This window comes from Penicillium vulpinum (assembly GCF_028829585.1).
Source record: "Penicillium vulpinum strain IBT 29486 chromosome Unknown utg000001l_segment0_segment0, whole genome shotgun sequence".
Lineage (NCBI taxonomy): Eukaryota > Fungi > Ascomycota > Eurotiomycetes > Eurotiales > Aspergillaceae > Penicillium > Penicillium vulpinum.
Window position 1 is genome coordinate 6,991,600 of NW_026643241.1, and position 17,639 is coordinate 7,009,238.

General features: G+C 46.1%; 4 protein-coding genes across 4 annotated transcripts; 1 reads left to right on the forward strand and 3 right to left on the reverse strand.

Moving 5' to 3' along the window:
- Positions 1-400: 400 nt before the first annotated feature.
- On the forward strand, positions 401-1,020 carry N7479_002496 (uncharacterized protein; the record flags this gene model as incomplete). The annotated part of the gene is made up of 2 exons (XM_057250193.1): positions 401-614; positions 680-1,020. 2 exons carry the CDS (start codon positions 401-403, stop codon positions 1,018-1,020), a joined length of 555 nt encoding a protein of 184 aa, XP_057114625.1.
- Positions 1,021-2,079: 1,059 nt separating this feature from the next.
- N7479_002497 (putative pectin methylesterase) lies at positions 2,080-7,843 on the reverse strand (the record flags this gene model as incomplete). Its single annotated transcript, XM_057250194.1, has 6 exons — positions 2,080-3,914; positions 3,986-4,082; positions 4,140-5,074; positions 5,139-5,542; positions 5,599-7,603; positions 7,654-7,843. The coding sequence occupies 6 exons, from the start codon at positions 7,841-7,843 to the stop codon at positions 2,080-2,082; spliced, it is 5,466 nt and encodes a 1,821-aa protein (XP_057114626.1).
- Positions 7,844-11,063: 3,220 nt separating this feature from the next.
- On the reverse strand, positions 11,064-11,927 carry N7479_002498 (uncharacterized protein; the record flags this gene model as incomplete). Its single annotated transcript, XM_057250195.1, has 1 exon — positions 11,064-11,927. The coding sequence occupies one exon, from the start codon at positions 11,925-11,927 to the stop codon at positions 11,064-11,066; it is 864 nt and encodes a 287-aa protein (XP_057114627.1).
- Positions 11,928-14,419: 2,492 nt separating this feature from the next.
- N7479_002499 (Major facilitator superfamily domain general substrate transporter) lies at positions 14,420-16,187 on the reverse strand (the record flags this gene model as incomplete). Its single annotated transcript, XM_057250196.1, has 4 exons — positions 14,420-14,804; positions 14,868-15,411; positions 15,476-15,872; positions 15,936-16,187. The coding sequence occupies 4 exons, from the start codon at positions 16,185-16,187 to the stop codon at positions 14,420-14,422; spliced, it is 1,578 nt and encodes a 525-aa protein (XP_057114628.1).
- Between the last annotated feature and the right edge of the window lie 1,452 nt (positions 16,188-17,639).

Genomic DNA, 17,639 nt, shown 5'->3' on the forward strand with positions numbered 1-17,639 from the left:
ATGGTGCATGTGGCGTGTATCCAAATTGACGTGTGTCGCAATCTCAGAGCATATATGCGTACCATGCATAATCATCGGAAGCAGATAAGTGTCCTAAATCATTAATTGTTGTTGATCGGCAAGGTAATGGTCAGTTAGTTGGCGTTGCCAAGTGAGTTTCCTTTGTACAAAGCCATTCAATTCCCAGTAGTGCGAGGTAGTGCGATACAAACCCGCCCGTATAACAATGTTAACGCACAGAATTTTTAGACAAGCGGACATCTTTCATCTGTCCGCTCGGAACACTCCAATTATGCAGCGCTTTGAACCTCAGCAGCCTTGCAACTGTCTCGACCGGACAGCCCAAGTTCTCAATTGCTTCCCAAACATCTCGACTATATCTTCACTAGACACCCATCAAATGTCTCTAGATGAAGTCCTCTCCATCGGCACAGCTTTGGTCGAGCATTGGGAAATATTGCATGGCTGCCCCGTAGCAGAGACGCATCTGGACGCGCGAATGCTACAAAAAATGATAGATGCCGTGATAAAGACACTCACTCTGTACGAGGTAGCGGTTGGATCTATCCTCGGAGGCTGGGGAGAGAACCGGGAACCTAATGGTGTGGGTATTGGTATGTGAATCCTCAGCCCGACATGATCCACACAACTTAATGGCGGGCTAACGGGGGTGGCTTAGACAAATCCAACAACCCACCCAACACTCGCAACGGAAGCAAGGATAGGGCAATGGAAACCAAGCATGCAGTAGTTGTGACTGAGGCAACGGCACAGTTGGGCAATATGCAACTAGATAGTCATGAAATGACGGTTGTCGCGCGCGAGGCTTTGCGTCATGCTACCATGCGGTTGGGGGAGATGCTGCATGATATCGAGGAGGATATGAGTATTTTGCGGGATCGAGCAAATTCATCGCAAAGGAATGATAACCATGTGAGAGAGGTGAGACAAATCACGTCTCAGTTGCTTCGAATTTTGGGAAGGATCAATAGTAACGATGGTAACATGAACGAAGAGTGAAAATTGGATGAAACTAGCCCGATAGGTGATACGAAATAGCTATTTAAGTAAAGATGTCGAACGCTACTATGCGAGCCATCATCAATGACCCCAGAGATTATGACAGAAATCTGGAGTGAAGCAAGGTATGGTATGGTCAATGATACAAAACTCTAACCAGACCTCCGCAAAGCCCACAAAGCCCAAAGCCCAACCCGCCCCAAGCCACTAATGGGCTGGGTTTTGGGCCCGGTCCTTAGGCCCACTGGGGGGTGAAAGTCCACTAAACAATGTAAACATTATACGACCATAGGGTGTGGAAAACAGGGCTTCCCGTCCGCTCAGCCGTACTTAAGCTACACGCACGCCGGTGAGTTAGTAGTTGGGTGGGTGACCACCAGCGAATCCTCACTGTTGTATGTTTTTGTTTTTTGTTTATGTTGTTGATTTTGATGTACCCAGTCGCGGAATATCATTCAGAGTTGGGACCGTCTGACGGCAGAGGCAGCATGGACAGACTCGAAGTTTTCTTTGATTGATTCCTGGCATTCGAGAACTGTAAACGGATTAGGCTAACCACAACTCACCAAAACGGGGGAGCTTTCCTGGGTCAAACCAATCCCCTTGGAGCCCCAAAGAGAAGTAATCTTACAGTTCGTAGAGTCCTGCCCATATCGGAAAGGAACCCCTGCCACAAAGAATGACGAGAATTTGGTCTCGAAAATACAGTTCGAATTTATTTAGTGACGGCCGCGCTCGGACTATATTAGTGAAAATTGTATAATTGTATGAAGTAACTATAAGTACAATGAGAAGTAATTATTGAAGTGAAGAAAGGAAATGATGAAGAGAGAGAATGGTGAAGAGAGAAAATGGTGAAGAGAGAAAATGGTGAAGAGAGAAAATGGTGAAGAGAGAAAATGGTGAAGAGAGAAAATGGTGAAGAGAGAAAATGGTGAAGAGAGAAAATGGTGAAGAGAGAAAATGGTGAAGACAGTGAAGGAAGAAGAAAAGAAGGGAATTAAAGAGCAAGATGAAGCTCGGTGAAGGGTTCAAAGTGTCCTATTGCAAGACGTGTTATCAGTCGCAGTCAGCGGTCTTCGTGGCCGTCATGGTGCTAGTGGAAGTAGTTTTGACGACCTTGGTGGAAGTGGACGTAGCACGACGGGTGATTGTAACCGAGGGATGATTAGTCACAGTCGAAGTCTTGATGACAGTACTAGTGGAGGCAGGGAGAGTGGTGGTTCTCTTCATCGTTGTTGTTACAGTGGTGGTGGTAGTTGCGGCAGGAAGGTGGAGGGTGGTCTTGACAATTGCCGTCTTCAGGCTAGCGGTGGTCACTGTTTGACCTGGCAGAGTCACTGTGGCGTGCTTCTCAGCCAACGAGGTGACGGTGTTGGTGACAGTGGAAGCCTTCAGGGTTGTGATCTTGCCAATAGAGGTAGTGTCAACGACGGTAACGATCGAGGTGACGGCCTTGATGGTGCTCGTGGACAGTTTAGTGGCGATGGAAGTGATGGTTTCTGTGACTGTCGCGGCCTTGAGGGAGGTTATCTTGGTTGTGACATCGGTGATGTAGTCCGTGGCGACAGGGAGGGTTGTTGTGACAGTCTTAGTAACGTAGTCGATATGCGTGACATAGTCAGTAACTGTGGCAATGTTGTCCAGGGGTTCCAGACCCCGCTTGATCTTCTTGGGAGCAGCGTTACAGCTGAGAGTTGTCGTAACCTTCTTAGTGGTTGTCTTCGTAGAAGTGGAAGTAACGACCTCAGTGGTGGCTTTAGCGCTGACGGTCGTAGTTCCTTCAGATCCAACTGTGATTGTTGCGGTCGAGGTAGTCTTTGTAGCCTTTCCAGTTGTAGTCTTGACACTCGTACTAGTTACTGTCTTCTTATCGGTGACGGTGGAAGCAGCAGCAGTGATGGTTGAGGTCGAGGTGACGGTGCTCTTCACGGTTTTTGTGGTGTCCTTGCCAGTGACGGTCACTGTATCGGTGGTCGTGGCTTTGCTAGTCTTGGTAACCGTCGTTGGATCAGGTGTGATAGTGCTGCCGATATCCGCAGTGACGATAGAGGTCTTCGTGGATGTCTTCGTTGGTTCAGTCAGGATATTAGTACTAGTGGTGGTGAACTTGAAGGTCGTAGTCTTTGTCACACCTTCCGGTGTGAGTGTCAGGGTCGTGGTAGACTTGACAGTCGAAATATTATTAGTCGGCGTGACCGTGATGAAGGTGCTTGTGGTTGAAATGGAGGTCACGTCAACAGTGGTAGTGGAAGTCACTAGAGGGAGAGAAACAACGGTCGACGAGGTGGTACTTGAAGGAGTAGCACTTGGCACGATAGCACTCGAAGTAGTGGTAATCGTTCCCGGGACGAAGGGAGTCCCATCAACGTGCGTGAAATCAATCCAAGATGTGGTGGAGAAGAACGTGGAAAGTTGGAATTGAGCGACCTCAGCGTCAGTGAGCTGAGAAGCGAAGGTCGCACGCGACAATGTGCTGGATCCTGGACCGTAATTTCCATATTCACCAAAGATCACGTCAGAGGTCTGAGGGCTCGAACTAGACCATTGATTCCATCCCTCAGGCTTCACGCAGGAATCAAGGTAGGAGTCAATGTATGCAACTCGGGCATACTGGTTCCAGGGTCTTCCGAGCGAGATCTTCGACATGGAGCCGGCGCCGGTCGAAGGAATTATCTTACATTGATCGAAGACGAAACCTCCAGCGGTGGTGCTTGTGGCTCTCTTATCCGCTGTGAGATCGATGCTATCTCTATTTGGCGAAATTGTTGTGTTCAGGAAGTAACCAGCGCCACTTCCCCAAACCATGTCAATGTTACCCTCAACATACCCGTTGCTCATGAAGAGATAGCCATTGATCAAGAGAGCGTCTTGGTTTCCTTTAACCTGGCAGCCTGCATTCCATGGTATTAGGATCATGTTTCCGTGTGAGTGAAGCTAGGCCGAAATAAGGAAATATACTTACCATACAGACTGGCATATTTACTGGACCTGACAGCAAATCCGAGGATTGCAATGTCTTTTTGGGTGCCATTGTTGTTGACGAAATTAATATTAATGGCCTGGCGTTTTCTTGTCAGTATCTCCTATAGTCAAATGCATGTCAGGAGCCAACGTACCTCAAAGTAGTTACCAGTAGCATACACAGTAGCGCTGTCAGAGTTTGACTGATCTGCCTTGGTGTCAACACCATAGTTGTACTGGATGGTGACCTGGTTGCTGGAATAGTCGTAAGTAGACTCAGAATAACCCATGAAGATTACAGAGCCAGACTTGTTGATAACAAGTTGCTCCTCGTATGTACCGGGGTAGATGAAGATGGTGGGTGTGACCTTGGAGGAGGTTGGGATGGCATTGAGAGCACTCTGGATGGTATCGTAAACAGTTGTGTTTGTTCCAAGACTGGTCTTAGACACAATGTAAGCACCAGAGGGAGGAGTGGTTCCATTGTAAATCACCGTTGGGGGCGGAATTGGGGTTGGTATGGTAGGCGTATCAATGGAGTCCCAGTAGGTCATGTCGATCCAGTCAGTAGAGTCCATTACATTTTCCAGGGAATAGGTATCTTCTGTCAGCAGGGTGGCATATCCGAATGCCTCGCGGGCAGCCTCGTTGTTCTCCCAGTTACCCGGACCGGTGTTGTTAAATTCTGCGAAAGTAACTGCACCAGTACGAGGATCGCTATTCGACCACACCTTCCATCCAGATGGATTGATAGCATCGGTGAGGTGCGAGTTCTTGACCACGACAAGGGCGTAGTCGGAGTAGGGGCGACCAAGGTACACAGCCTTTGTGAGATCAACGGTAGCATCATCGGCAGCAGTAAACAAGCTTTGGTCGAAGATGTAACCACCGATCGCGCTAGACGAGGCTCGGCTTTGCGCGGTGATCGCAGACTTCGCTTTCTTGGCACCAATGGTGCAACCCTTGAAGTAAGCCTTAGAGTATCCCCAAATGAAATCAATTGCGCCCTCGATGTACGAAGATTCGTAATATTGATACCCGGTTTTACTTCCGGTCAGGAGAGTATCTTGCCATCCCTGGAACCAGACACCTGCATAGTGAATTGATGTCAGCAGATATTGCAGGGAAAACTGTGGGATTGAATTCAAACATACCATAGAATGCGATATGATTCCCATAGATGGATGCAGCTAGAGTGACGTAAGAAGGCTTTAGACCATCAAGATTATCCGAGTTGATAAGGTTGAGATTGTAGAAGGCGATCTGGGTAGACGCAGTGGCAACAGTCGCTGTCTCAGCATTGGAGTGGCCACTGGGCAGAGGAGAGACGGAAAGTCCACGCGCGAAAGTAATCGTCACTTCATTGTCCGCATAGCTCTGGCCAGGGTTTCCAGTGGTGTAGCCAATAATCATAACAGGACCATTGCGGTTGATACTAGGGACTTGCTCCTCGTATGTTCCGGCATACATGAAGATAATCTGAGTAGTGGTATCGTCCGGGAGAGAGGCAAGAGCATCGGTGAGGTTGGCATAGGAGCCATTGACAGCCCCAGAAACACTAACCAGAACGGCACCAGCTGGGGGAGTAGTGCCGTTCGACGGGTGAGCCCACACTGCGGAAGGTGTTGAGACAGGGGGGTAGTTGGCGTGCCTGTCAGAGTGTAAGACGGAACGTAAGCATAAGCTTCCATGTCGAGCCAAGAGGTTCCTCCGACCCAGTTGGACAAGGTGTATGCATCTGCCTGGGTCTTGGTGAGGTTGGTAGCAAATGATGCACGGCTGCTAGACCAGCTTCCAGGTCCGGTGTTGTTGAATTCTCCAAGCGTCACATGTTCTGTTTGAGGACTGCTAGTGGACCACACCTGCCAGCCCGCAGGGTTTATATGCTTATCGAGGTATGAATTCATGTAGACAACACGACTGTAAGATGAATAGGGTCTGCCGAGCCAACTCCTCTGGTAAGTGTTACCGTAGCTAGAGGTGTAGGTGACGAGACAGGTGTCAAAGACGTAGCCTCCAGTGGCAGTGGAGGAAGAACGGCTCATTGCAGCAATGCAGGAGCCAGCAGTGTTGGTTGCGATAACCGACTGGTAGAAGTAGGCCGTGGAGAAACCCCAAATGAAATCGACAGAACCCTCAACGTAACAGTTGGAAAACACTTGAGTACCCTTGTTCGCAAGAAGTGTATCCTGGTAGCCGATAAAGGAGCAACCATAAGCCTGCACGGTGCCGTAGAAGTCGGCAGCAAGAGCAGCAGTATTCGCAGTTTGAGGGTAAGTGTTCTGGAAATTGATGTTGTAGATGGCCAGGCCCTTGCCGTCGCTGTTTTTTGCATTGATAACCGGTGTCTCCTCATTCCTGCTTTCGCTGGTCAACACGCCAAATGAGTATGAGATAGTGACAGTGTTTTGAGTGTAATCATTCTCAAACTTTGTCTCACCACGAAGGATAGTCTTTCCTGTACGAGTAATGGAGATCTGCTCATTGTATGTACCGTTCATGACGTAGATCGTGTACTCCTGGCCATCGCTAGGCAGGGCAGCGATAGCAGCGGTGACATTCTTGTAAGGACCAGCTGTTGGGTTGACAATGAAAGTGGATGTTGCAGTGGCAGCGATGGTCGATGATGCAACAGTCGAGGCAGCAGTAGGCGTGGTCGAAGTAGAAGTCTGGACAATATCTGCGTTTTTAATGGCAGCCAGCAGGGATGAATCAACCCAGGTGGTGTCAGCGGAAGCATACCCGGGGAGAGCAGCGGCAAACACGGCACTGACACTGTATTGAGACAAGGCTGATGCATCGAGAACTGACACATACTGAGCACGAGTAACGGCATTTTTGGCATATGCACCCGAGCCTGTGTTAGCGTACTCAGCGAAAAGATTCCGTCCATCTTGACTGACGGTGTCGACGTGAGCACCAGTAGCGGCAATCAAACTGCCAAGGGCGGAGTTGCGGACAAGGACAACGACTCCGGGACCATTGGCAGAAGCCAAAGCGACATGGCTAATCGATGATCCTGACTTCGCAGCCACTGTGACATGATCGAACACAACGGTGGAGTTGTAAAGTATTGAAGTGGTGGCTTCGACAGTACCCTTCATGTAAGCGAGCAGCGCGGAGCTCTCGACAGGAACAACCTTAGTGTTGTAGACATAGAGATTGGCACTGCCGTACAGGATCTTATCAAGAGCCTCGATGTAAGAGTTTCCGATGATTCCAAGACCAACACTAGCAGTAACTCCCAGCGTTCCAGTTGAGACAATCTGGCAGTCGTAGAAGGCGTACTTATTTCCCTTCAACACCATGACACCAGAGCCAGAAGCAGTGTTGAGGAAGTTGACATTCTTGAAGCTGACTTGTTGGACATTGTTGTTGACTGTCAGAACGGTGCCTGCGTTGGTGATGGTGACCTTGTTTTGGGTGTAGTCGTCGGCGGTATCACTTTGACCAATAACAGTCACGGTCGGGGTTGCAGACACGGTGACTGCCTGAGTATAAGTACCTGCGAGCACAGTCACAGTTGGAATTCCGTGGCTCTGAGCGTAGGTAATAGCATCCCCTATCTCGGTGAATTGACCACTGTTATCCGTTGCAACAGTGACAATGGTTGTAGAGGCTAGAGACAGATCAGTAAGATAAACTTTCTCGTGCTTTGGGCTCACTTACTGGAAGAGGTTGTAGTAGCAGCCGACACAGAGGTAGCTGACACAGAGGTAGCTGACACAGAGGTAGCTGACACAGAGGTAGCTGACGCAGTCGTGGTAGTGGCAGATGTCGTGGTGGTGAGGATAGCAACGCTCGAGATCGCCGAGGCCACCGAGAGGCCAGTAAAGCCCAAGACTGACCAAGCGCGCATCCTGGAAGGCCTCAAAGGATGAGAGCGAAGAATCTTCAAATAGGATCAGTCGTTGTAAACTCTACCGAAGGCTATATAAGGATTGCGCAGCTGAAGATTTGAAGATCTATATTTAAAGCATTAAAAATGTCGGACAAATGGGAGCTGGAAAAAAAGAGCGACACACAGTGGGGATTGGCCAGCTCATATAGTCCTTGACTTGCGCTCATAAAAAGACAGGCATTTTCTGGAAAGTTGCACTATCACATCCAGGGAACGCCATACTTCGGCACTATTTTGCCTCTAGTTACGGGGGGTGTAAATAACCGAGAAGTACTCCGTAGGCCATAATACGATAGAATGCATCATGGAAACCACAGCGTGTTCCAGGCCCCTAGAATCCAGGAACAGGGAACAGGGGTTGCCTGATGGTCGACCTTACCGCGAATAGGAATTATCGATCGAGTTAGATCAAATATCGGTTCGAACACCTGGTGTATCCAGGAATTTTGATTGGGACTTACGCCACATTGCTGTGTTTGGTACACACGTGGACTACTAGTGCGAATACTTGGCATATAGGTGACTGCGCCCCCTGTCGAAATGCCGGAGTGTCAGAAAAGCTTAGATAGTGGTCGGAGAGCTGAAAAGCCGTTTACTAACTGCTTGAAGATTCAGACATAGATAGCATATGTTGCTTTTATTCGGTCTATAATAATCTGGCTTTGAGAATATAGAAGTGAAATCTGGAGATTCGCACCCAAATAACTAGGTAGTCTCGCAAATAGTTTGTCATATGGCGCGGCAATACTTCGGTACAGACCTCGGGATAATACAAAGTCTATGTAGGCATCAGGTAACGGTGCCAAGCGCCTAACACCAGGTAATCGTCTTCCCAGATCCACCCACCTTCACGGCATTGGGTCTGTAGCACACAATTTTCCACTACACACAATTTCCAAAATTTAGGTATGATATTTTAAAAATCTGGATTTTCTTTAGTACTAAGAAGTGATCTGCTATTTCTTGGCTTATTTGAAGCCGCTTTGTGGGATTGAGACTTCTTTAAACCCTCCCAAATTAGATCTAGCTACTAGGATAAAAGCGCATTTGCCTATATACTTCGGTACCTTTTTGCACCCTAAGAAAGCTACGGAATTTGCTCTGATTCAGTAATAAGCTTAATACTAAGCTTATTAACCCGCTCAATTGTATCTAGCGGCGAGTTAGTGACTGAGCTTGCAAAGTCTAGATGGGGTAGCGTAAAACCCCTAAGGGGGGACCCTTCGGCTTCGAGATCTCTTTAACGTAGGGGAGTAAGAATAACCTCTAGATCTAAATAAAGATCGGATCGTTCTTTGTATTTATATGAGCTTACTCTCTAACAACTTGAATAAATCTTGCTTTTTACTTACACTTCTACCCTATGTAATAACTTTATTATAGTATAAAAATGATATTTTAAGCTTTCAAAGGCTAGACCATCTAGCGACTGGCAGAGATAAGTTATAGTATAGGGTAAAAAGTAGAATACTAGTGTGATTCGGAAAGGATCGCATAGTTTTGTACGGAGTACATATTAGACTACTATGTATATACGGAATCGGCGATCTAGATCTCCACATTTTGGAGTACGTACTAGCTAAACTGAAATATATTGTAAGCAATATCCTGCATGATGGTTTAATGGGCTCTTTCTACCGATTATGTACGCGTCTACGAGCGCATCTATTCCGCCTTCCGAATCATGCGAATAAATATTTTTGAATCAAACGTGGCAGGTCTTGTTAGATCTTTACTAAAGGAGAATCTAGAAAACCTAGGATATATAAAGTACAAAGGTAATTGAGAGATATCTTCACACTCGTAAGCCTTTCTAATGTCATTACCTAGGTACTTTGTATGCGCGATTTGTGATGTTGGTGATTAGACTGAAAGGATGAATAAGGTTTGCAGGGGAAATTAGGCCAAGGAATTCGGCAAAAATTTCCCGCCCTAACTGACCCCAATCGCGCGTCTAACATAATCACATAGACTACTCCGTATAGTCTATTTTTGTTTTTCGCAAAAAGCTCCACCATTTTCTGACAAAGCGGAGGAAAGCACGCAGTCAGGGCTCTACTTCCTACATGACGACTATTACCCAGATACCGAATGCCCCGTGCGAAGCGGTCCACTTATGACATCAGAAGGGTGGTCCTGAGGGCGTTTCAACATCGAACCCATAGAGCGTCGGTGTGGCTCTACATGAGTGAGGATCGAGTACGGAGTACATAGTATCTCACAGATCCACTTCGTTTGAGAAGTTCAATCAAATTCGGTTTGCTCTACTAGGAGTATATACAAAGCACATATGACAGATGAACCTCTCCCCCAATTCAAATTGAAGCTCCCGGGCCATTTAATGTCTAAATTATGGCCGAGGCTATGAGCTTTCTTTAAAAAATGTTATTGTAGGCAGGGGGATCATTATCTCTACTCATCATTGATCCAGGGCTCGGATCTAGATATCGGTTTCACGCTCGCATACCGTTGTTGCGAGTGATGTATAAATTTTTGAGGCTCAACCCCCATTGGGCTCGGCGTGAAATCCCTCATACTGTGCAAATTACGTTGCAAATATGAGTCCCGCCTAACGCTATTTTTCTATAATATTGTAATTATGTTGTTCTCTGGTACATACGACCATAGGGTGTGGAAAATAGGGCTTCCCGTCCGCTCAGCCGTACTCAAGCCACACGCCGGTGAGTTAGTAGTTGGGTGGGTGACCACCAGCGAATCCTCACTGTTGTATGTTTTTAGTTTTTAGTTTATTTATATTCATTCATTCACTTTGTTTCTCTAAGCTGTCGATTCACTCTTTTTTATGTCTTTCTTACATCCAATATTACCTAAGGTATACTTATGCATTTATAGAGGGATGGCTGTATTGATTTGCTAGAATGATTTGATGAATTGAGTAATACAAAATTACAAAAACAAATAAGAGGAACCAATAATGAAATATAGCCGGAATAGACCGGAACCAGGCGCAAAGCTTCGATATCTGAGCATAGAAAAATCATCGCTCAATTCTATCTAAGCCTCAAAGTTTTATGTTGTCTCAAAAGGGTAGAAAGGGTCGAGAGATCAATCGGGCTAAAATGAAACATTCTGAACATCAACAAAGTCATCAAGACAAGCAAAACCTTGCGATAACCCCTAGCATTTATACTTCGAAAAGAAGGAACTCTAGACTTCATCATCCACCAAAAGCAATAGGTTCCAAGCCATACCTGCTGGAATTCAGATGCAAGGAGATGTAACCATACTTAAAGCTCATCCAGAGATGGGCGGCCGATTCGATGTTCTGATCGATTTTATTTTTCCAATCCTGAGTGCTACTGCTCATGTCATTTGTACCAATGGGGCAATCGTCTATACCCGTCCGAATACACTTTGTAAAAGCGTGATCCAGGGCAAGTGTTGTTCTTTGCAGTTCCTCCAGCATCTCACAAACTGTGTCACGGAAAGTCCAAAGCTTGTTATGCTTGGAACTGTACTTCGTAAGCCGGCCCGCTTGCCTTTTTACTTGTGTCTGCAAAGTCATATAGTTCCATGCCTCTCCGGTGAGAATCTCCTTCGGGCAAGATAGTAAATCGTTGACAAAGTTGATGAACTTCATGATATCGGGAATTGCGGTGATCCAAACGCACAAGGGAACTTCTTCGTCACGAGAGACCTTGAATATCGGGACGGTATATGCTAAGGAAGCACCACTTGAGCCGCGAAAATAGGCGGGAAACAACTCGACGGAACACCCCTCTGAGGATGGATGGGAGAGCCCATGATTTCCTATGTGAACCGGGAGTTCATGCTCTAGCCGGTATTCCTGTGCACAGGCGTCGATGAATGAGCTAAAACTTCTCCCACTGAAGCTCCCAACCAGTGGATCCTGCGACCCAAAATATTCAGCACACATCCTCATTCCCTCGGCCAAGATCTTGCACCATTTATTTGTCTGGGGAAGATTTTGCCAATGATTGAAAGAGAAGTGGCAAAGACTTTCGCGCTCTTCTGAATCCAATATGATATCATCATCGGAGGCCATCAAGATAGTGGTCATAATGGCTGTAACGAATCTTGTTTCATGTTGACAAGCAGTATAGAAGTACTCTGAGCTTTGTGCAGCACCGTTTAAGATTTCCTGCAAAACTTGGCTTTTCCCGGGAAACATTGGCAGTAGCCTTTCATCCGACCAAGCTTGGAGACGTTGCCGAAGCACCTTGTCTATCGGCCGAGAGTGATGTTTGTATCCTAGATTATCCAGCATCAGGGATATAATTTTGCGCAGACATTGAGCAACATTTATCTTTTCTTGTAGACTTAAGCTCCTTCCATCGTGAAAGTCGAGACAATCAAATTCCGAAATTGAGAGGATAGAGGCAAATTTGACTTCCATTTTTCAGTAATAATTCTAGCAGATAGATGAAGTGTGTGGTAAGAGAGGGAAGGAAATATCTTATAGCTTCTCAGTCATGCATAGTATGCGACTAATCGAGAAGCACGCAAAAGAACATTGACGAATGTAAATATATATACATCAATCTAAAGTAGTGATCTGCTTGCTTCTCCCAACTTCCTCGTTGATGATTTTGCATGCGTCACTGTCCCTCTCACAGCTAGTGGAGCTACGAGGTATGTCAGAAACTTGCTAGAAACGTTGTATTGGTATTATTGTGCATTTCGTATTGCATGCACCATCACATGTGAACCAGCGTTAATGCCTCCATCTGTCCGAATGGCTAGATTTACACCTAGTGGCAAGGAAGTGAGATAGAGACTTACCCTTTTTGAGAAGCCCCGTCCGTGGTGTGCGAGGATCGAACCATTTTCCCTCATATAGTGTGCGAGTGAGTTTGTGGACTAGAAACCACGTGAAATTTCTATATTTTGCGTGGCGACTTTTAGCCCAGAGAGAATGAATCAGTTTATCAGAGTCATGTCCTCAGTAAACGTGGCGTATGGAAACAAAAACCGTAATCTGTCAGTAAGGGGGAATAGTAGTAAGGAGATCAACGTACCAGCTGTAGATTGTATTGATCGTCTCTAGGAGGGTCGCACACATCATATATGCATTGCTTGTAGGTCGAGCTGTGCCCGGGTCCGGCTGGAACCCTGGATAATGCGTGCGCACTTTGACTATGGATGGCGAGGAGAAAGTTGTACAACCTCAAAAACTCGAATATCACCCCACCATGCTATGATGGGACCAATCACGTTTTTCAGTTGTCTGCTGACATCCGCCGAGAAGAATAACTGCAAGACAGCTAGGTATAGTCTGGTTACGGCGCCTACGAGCGTCCGAAGGGTCACGTCACTAGCCTAAGCGCCCTATTGAGCAAATACCAATCGGACCCTGTTACCGCTGTATAAGCACTAAAAACAAGAGGAATATAATGATAATGCATTTTTTGGTCTAACGCAAGCTATTCACACAGAATTGTCCACTTGATGGTGACATCCTAGACTGAAATTTAGAAGTCGAAAGCTAGGATAGCGGTTATGTACCTAGCTGCATATCAGTTATGAATAGATATATCTAATCGATGATATAGAGCAGAGGGAGTACATGGGTATGCAATCGTACATTTTTAAAGGACAGCAAGCTACTAATGTAATGTAATATCTATCACCTGGATAAAAGTGCTCAAATATTTTCATGCTAAAGTAGTGGTGTAATAAAGTATGACTTTGAAGTGTTTCCGTATTTTTTGAAGAGAATATTGATTTATCTGGATGTCTGAATGGGCTTGCTTCTATCTTAGCTTGACATTGTACGACATATAGTTCACGAAAGATAATTGTACTCTGTACTGTTTCTCTGATTCAAGACCTGAAAGGGGATTGAATAGGCACGAATTTGAAGGTGCACATATAGGTAACTATCACTAGACTGCTATTACGTTATTCCCCTATTCTTCTATTTTCCGTTATATATCCAATTTGGGATGGCCGTATGGGTTACGGAGGACATGAGTTTATATTCGGCAGTGGGCAGGAAAAGGATTCAAACTAAGGAGATGCAGTTATCTAAAATGAATATGACATTGGGATTTACTACTGACTCATATTCTTCTGTTTAGGCGATCGGATAATGGATCTCTTCTCATCAGCTCCATTACCTTCGCTTCAACTGCTATCGGAATATCCTATGGTGCAGCCGTAGGAAAAGGATCCTCAATTGAGATAATCTGCGACAAGTTTCCTAGGCGGAAGCTTGGAAGAACAGGATTTCCAACTGTACGACGTGAGACAAATGAATGTGTATGCATGATACAGAGTGTGGGATACGTCATCTGCTAGCACAACTTGAAGAACATTCTTTTTTTCTTCATTTTCGTTAATAAAACTGAAATGATGATTGATAATTAAACAAAGTAATTCGAGAGAATTTTGAATATTCTGGGTACCTACACCTGCTGAAACAAATCTATTTATCATTATATCGATCCCAATGCATCCATTGTCCGCGCCAATACTCCAATCTAGACCGGAAGCCGGAATTCGTCACATCAAAGCGTGGAGTCGCATAGTGACCAGTTCTCCTCAATATAATCAATATACGTACTCGAAATTCGGGTTTTGTGCATCAGTCAGGTCAGCAAAGGCTGTGGAATCGGCCATAAGCTCAGCCTCACCCCCTCTCTCCCGCAATTCGTCGCGCATCTTCTCCTTTTTTCTGTTCTCCCAGATAAAGGCATAGCGAAGCACGAAGAAAAGAATGAGCTCAAGGCAATTTGCAACCAGCAGAGAACCAATGCCAAGGGGGTATGCTGGCGCTTGCTCGGATTTGTAAAAGAAGGGACTAGCAATGTTGCCGATGCATGCTCCAAACCAGATCATACCAGACACGATCATTTTCTTGGACTGCCCGCCAGTGTTGGAGGTAACAAGGGAAAGCGATATCACGAAGGAGGCTTGATACGATCCAGTGAGATAGCTAGATTGGGGGATCGATCAGTTACTACCTTTCAAGGGGGAAAAATCAGGTATATAGACTTACAAACAGATCAGTCGGCCGACGTATGCATTATCGGGGGCAAGCAAGAATCCGAGGGCACCCGCAATAGTTGGAATCATGAATAGTGCGCAGACTAGGGTGCGGCTATTCTTCGGCATATATTGGTTCGCGTATCCTCCAAGCACAATCCAAATGACCACAATGACTCCCTGGGGTATACCGAGAAGCGCCGTGTTGAGTGTATCAAAGCCGAGGCCTTGGATAACCAAAGTAGAGAAGTTGGATATTCCGCCGTTGGGAACGTTGGCAAGGAAACCAAGGACAGTAAATAGCCATGTTTTGTAATCGAAAAATGCTTCTTTGACCTGACCCCAGTTAATTTTTCGTCCCTCAATACCGGTCTGGTTGGATCGCAGTCGTGCAATCATTAACAGTTTCTCTTCACGATTGAAGCCCCAAAATGTTGCTGGCGAGTTGGGTAACAGCAAGCCGATTGCAATTCCCCAGGCAGCGCAAAGGGCACCGATGATGAGAAACTCATATCGCCAGGATTGAAGACCACCCTTAATATTGCCGATCCCATAACCTAAGCATCACAATAAGCGTTTACTCCTCAATTCAGTATTCTTACAATAATGAATGAAACATACCAATAAGACCACCGCCGGCAATACCGATACCATTCCATAAATAGTATGCCGAAATACGCCAAGGTTGCTCCGCACGGGTATAGTATGTAGAGACGACGAGCATGAACGCAGGGTCAGCGATCGCCTCAAACGCGCCAGAAATAACCCGGAGTGCCGCAAGCGCGCCGAAGTTCTGCGATGCAGCCTCGCACATGAGAAGTACGCCCCACATGAAGATGTTGAAGGCGAGATACCAAGCCATCCGGCTGCGTTGCATGAGGAGGTTAGATGGGATTGCCCAAACTAACCATCCAAAGTAGAAAATACTTGACAACCAGGAATATTCTGAACCAGATAGATGCAGGTCCTCTTTAATGCCAAATATTGCTGCGTAGGAAAGTGTCGTCTTGTCAACATACTGGTAGAGAAAGATGATGTTAGATGTGGCCTTAATAGGGCGAGCTTGAGGCGATCGACATACATAAAAGAAGTAGCATATGCCAAGAAGTGGAAGGAGGTGCATGTCAAGCTTGCGTTTCAGCCTCCTTTCTGCTTCTTTATCGATGGCCTCATCATTAGGATATCTCTGAATTGCTTCAAGGTACAGTTCACTGTCTTGTCCTTGCTTGATGTTGGCTGCCACCGGTACCTTGAGATTCTCCTCTATGTGCTGGATATCGTTTCCACTCTGTGACTTCAGCACCTCTGGGAGATTTTCTTTCTTGTCCTCCATGCCGAAGTGCCGAGATTCAAGATTGGTATTCTCTGGTGTAATGAGTGGAAGGTGTATTGAAGACGAACTACTTATCAGTAACAATATGTAGGACGAGGAGCATAATATAGAAGTCCCTGCTTGGAATGACGGCAATCGGCAATCGAAGTCGGACACAATCACCATTGGTGGAATAAATTTTGCGGGGATATCAACCCACTTGGGCGACTTTCCTCGACTGTGTACAGTACGAAGAAAACCGGACCTTCTCCGAGCGTTGACGTTAAAAAGGGTAATAATATGAGAGCGCTTGGATGCTCGCCTGTCATTCCTGGGTCGAGCTCCAACTCCTTCCTAGGTTCTTACGGTGATTAAGTAATGCATATTAAAAGCGTGCCCGGGTAGAATATTCAAGAAGATATTGTAATAGGCGCTTCTATTTCGACAAGTATATTAGTAGCACATGGAGGTAGGGATGGTACATATCGCTTGAATTGCTAATGTAAACATTGATTCCATATCTCTGCGGTTGGAACTGCCAATTCCTATTTGTAGATTGTAGTTTGAGTGCACTGCAACATAGAGAGTGGGGGGGGGGGGTTGAGTTGAAAGAAACGTGGGGGGCGGGGAATTCCCCAGGTGATGGCCGCTACCAAGCAATAATATGACAATGACCGGGAATAATAATTCCTAGGCAACCACTTCCTGCTGCTGCTTTGTACAATATCCACATTGAACCTTTTTGCCAGTTCGTACTCCGTAATAGAGATCGGCATATGAAATTTGCCGGCTTTGCGTGCCGCCAAAAGTCACATGGACTGGTAGCGATAGTATCAAGCCACTCGATCCACCTATAAGGGGAGCAAGTCCCAATAAGGTCACTGGGGAATTTGATGAGTCCACTTCAAGGGCTGGGCAAGCGAGCTTAGAAAATTAGTAAGCTACTTCTACAGCCCTGGAGGGCTCCAGGGCTGGGGGAGTGGCTTCGCCAAGAAAAGCCCCTTCACCCCTAGGGGGGCTTTCTTGGCGAAGCCAGTTAGAGGCTTATCTCGTCCAATATTTCGGAGCTTTAGATCCCCTTCATATGAACAAAAGAAAAGCCGGAAGAGGCAGGGGAATCTTTATTTGGCCTCTATTCTACTTAGTTTACTCAGAAAATACCGGTTTTAAACCAATATTCAGCGTAACTACGGAGTAGAAACCCTGATTTTGGCGTTTCAACATTTGAAGACCTTTTTTTTTTTCTGGTACAATCAACCTTCGAGGGTCTATTGTACTGTGATGCTTAAAGCCTCCTAGTCTGAGATCAGATCTCGCTTTTATTTCTTGCCACGGAGCCTATAAAAAGCTAAGTGTTGGTGCCTGTGTCACGTGGTGTTGTGGGGCTTCGGCCTCATCTGTCAGGCTAATAATGCTGATGAAAGTCTCCTTTTCCAACCTTGGAAGGTTCCTCTTCCCTCTCCTTCTTGATAG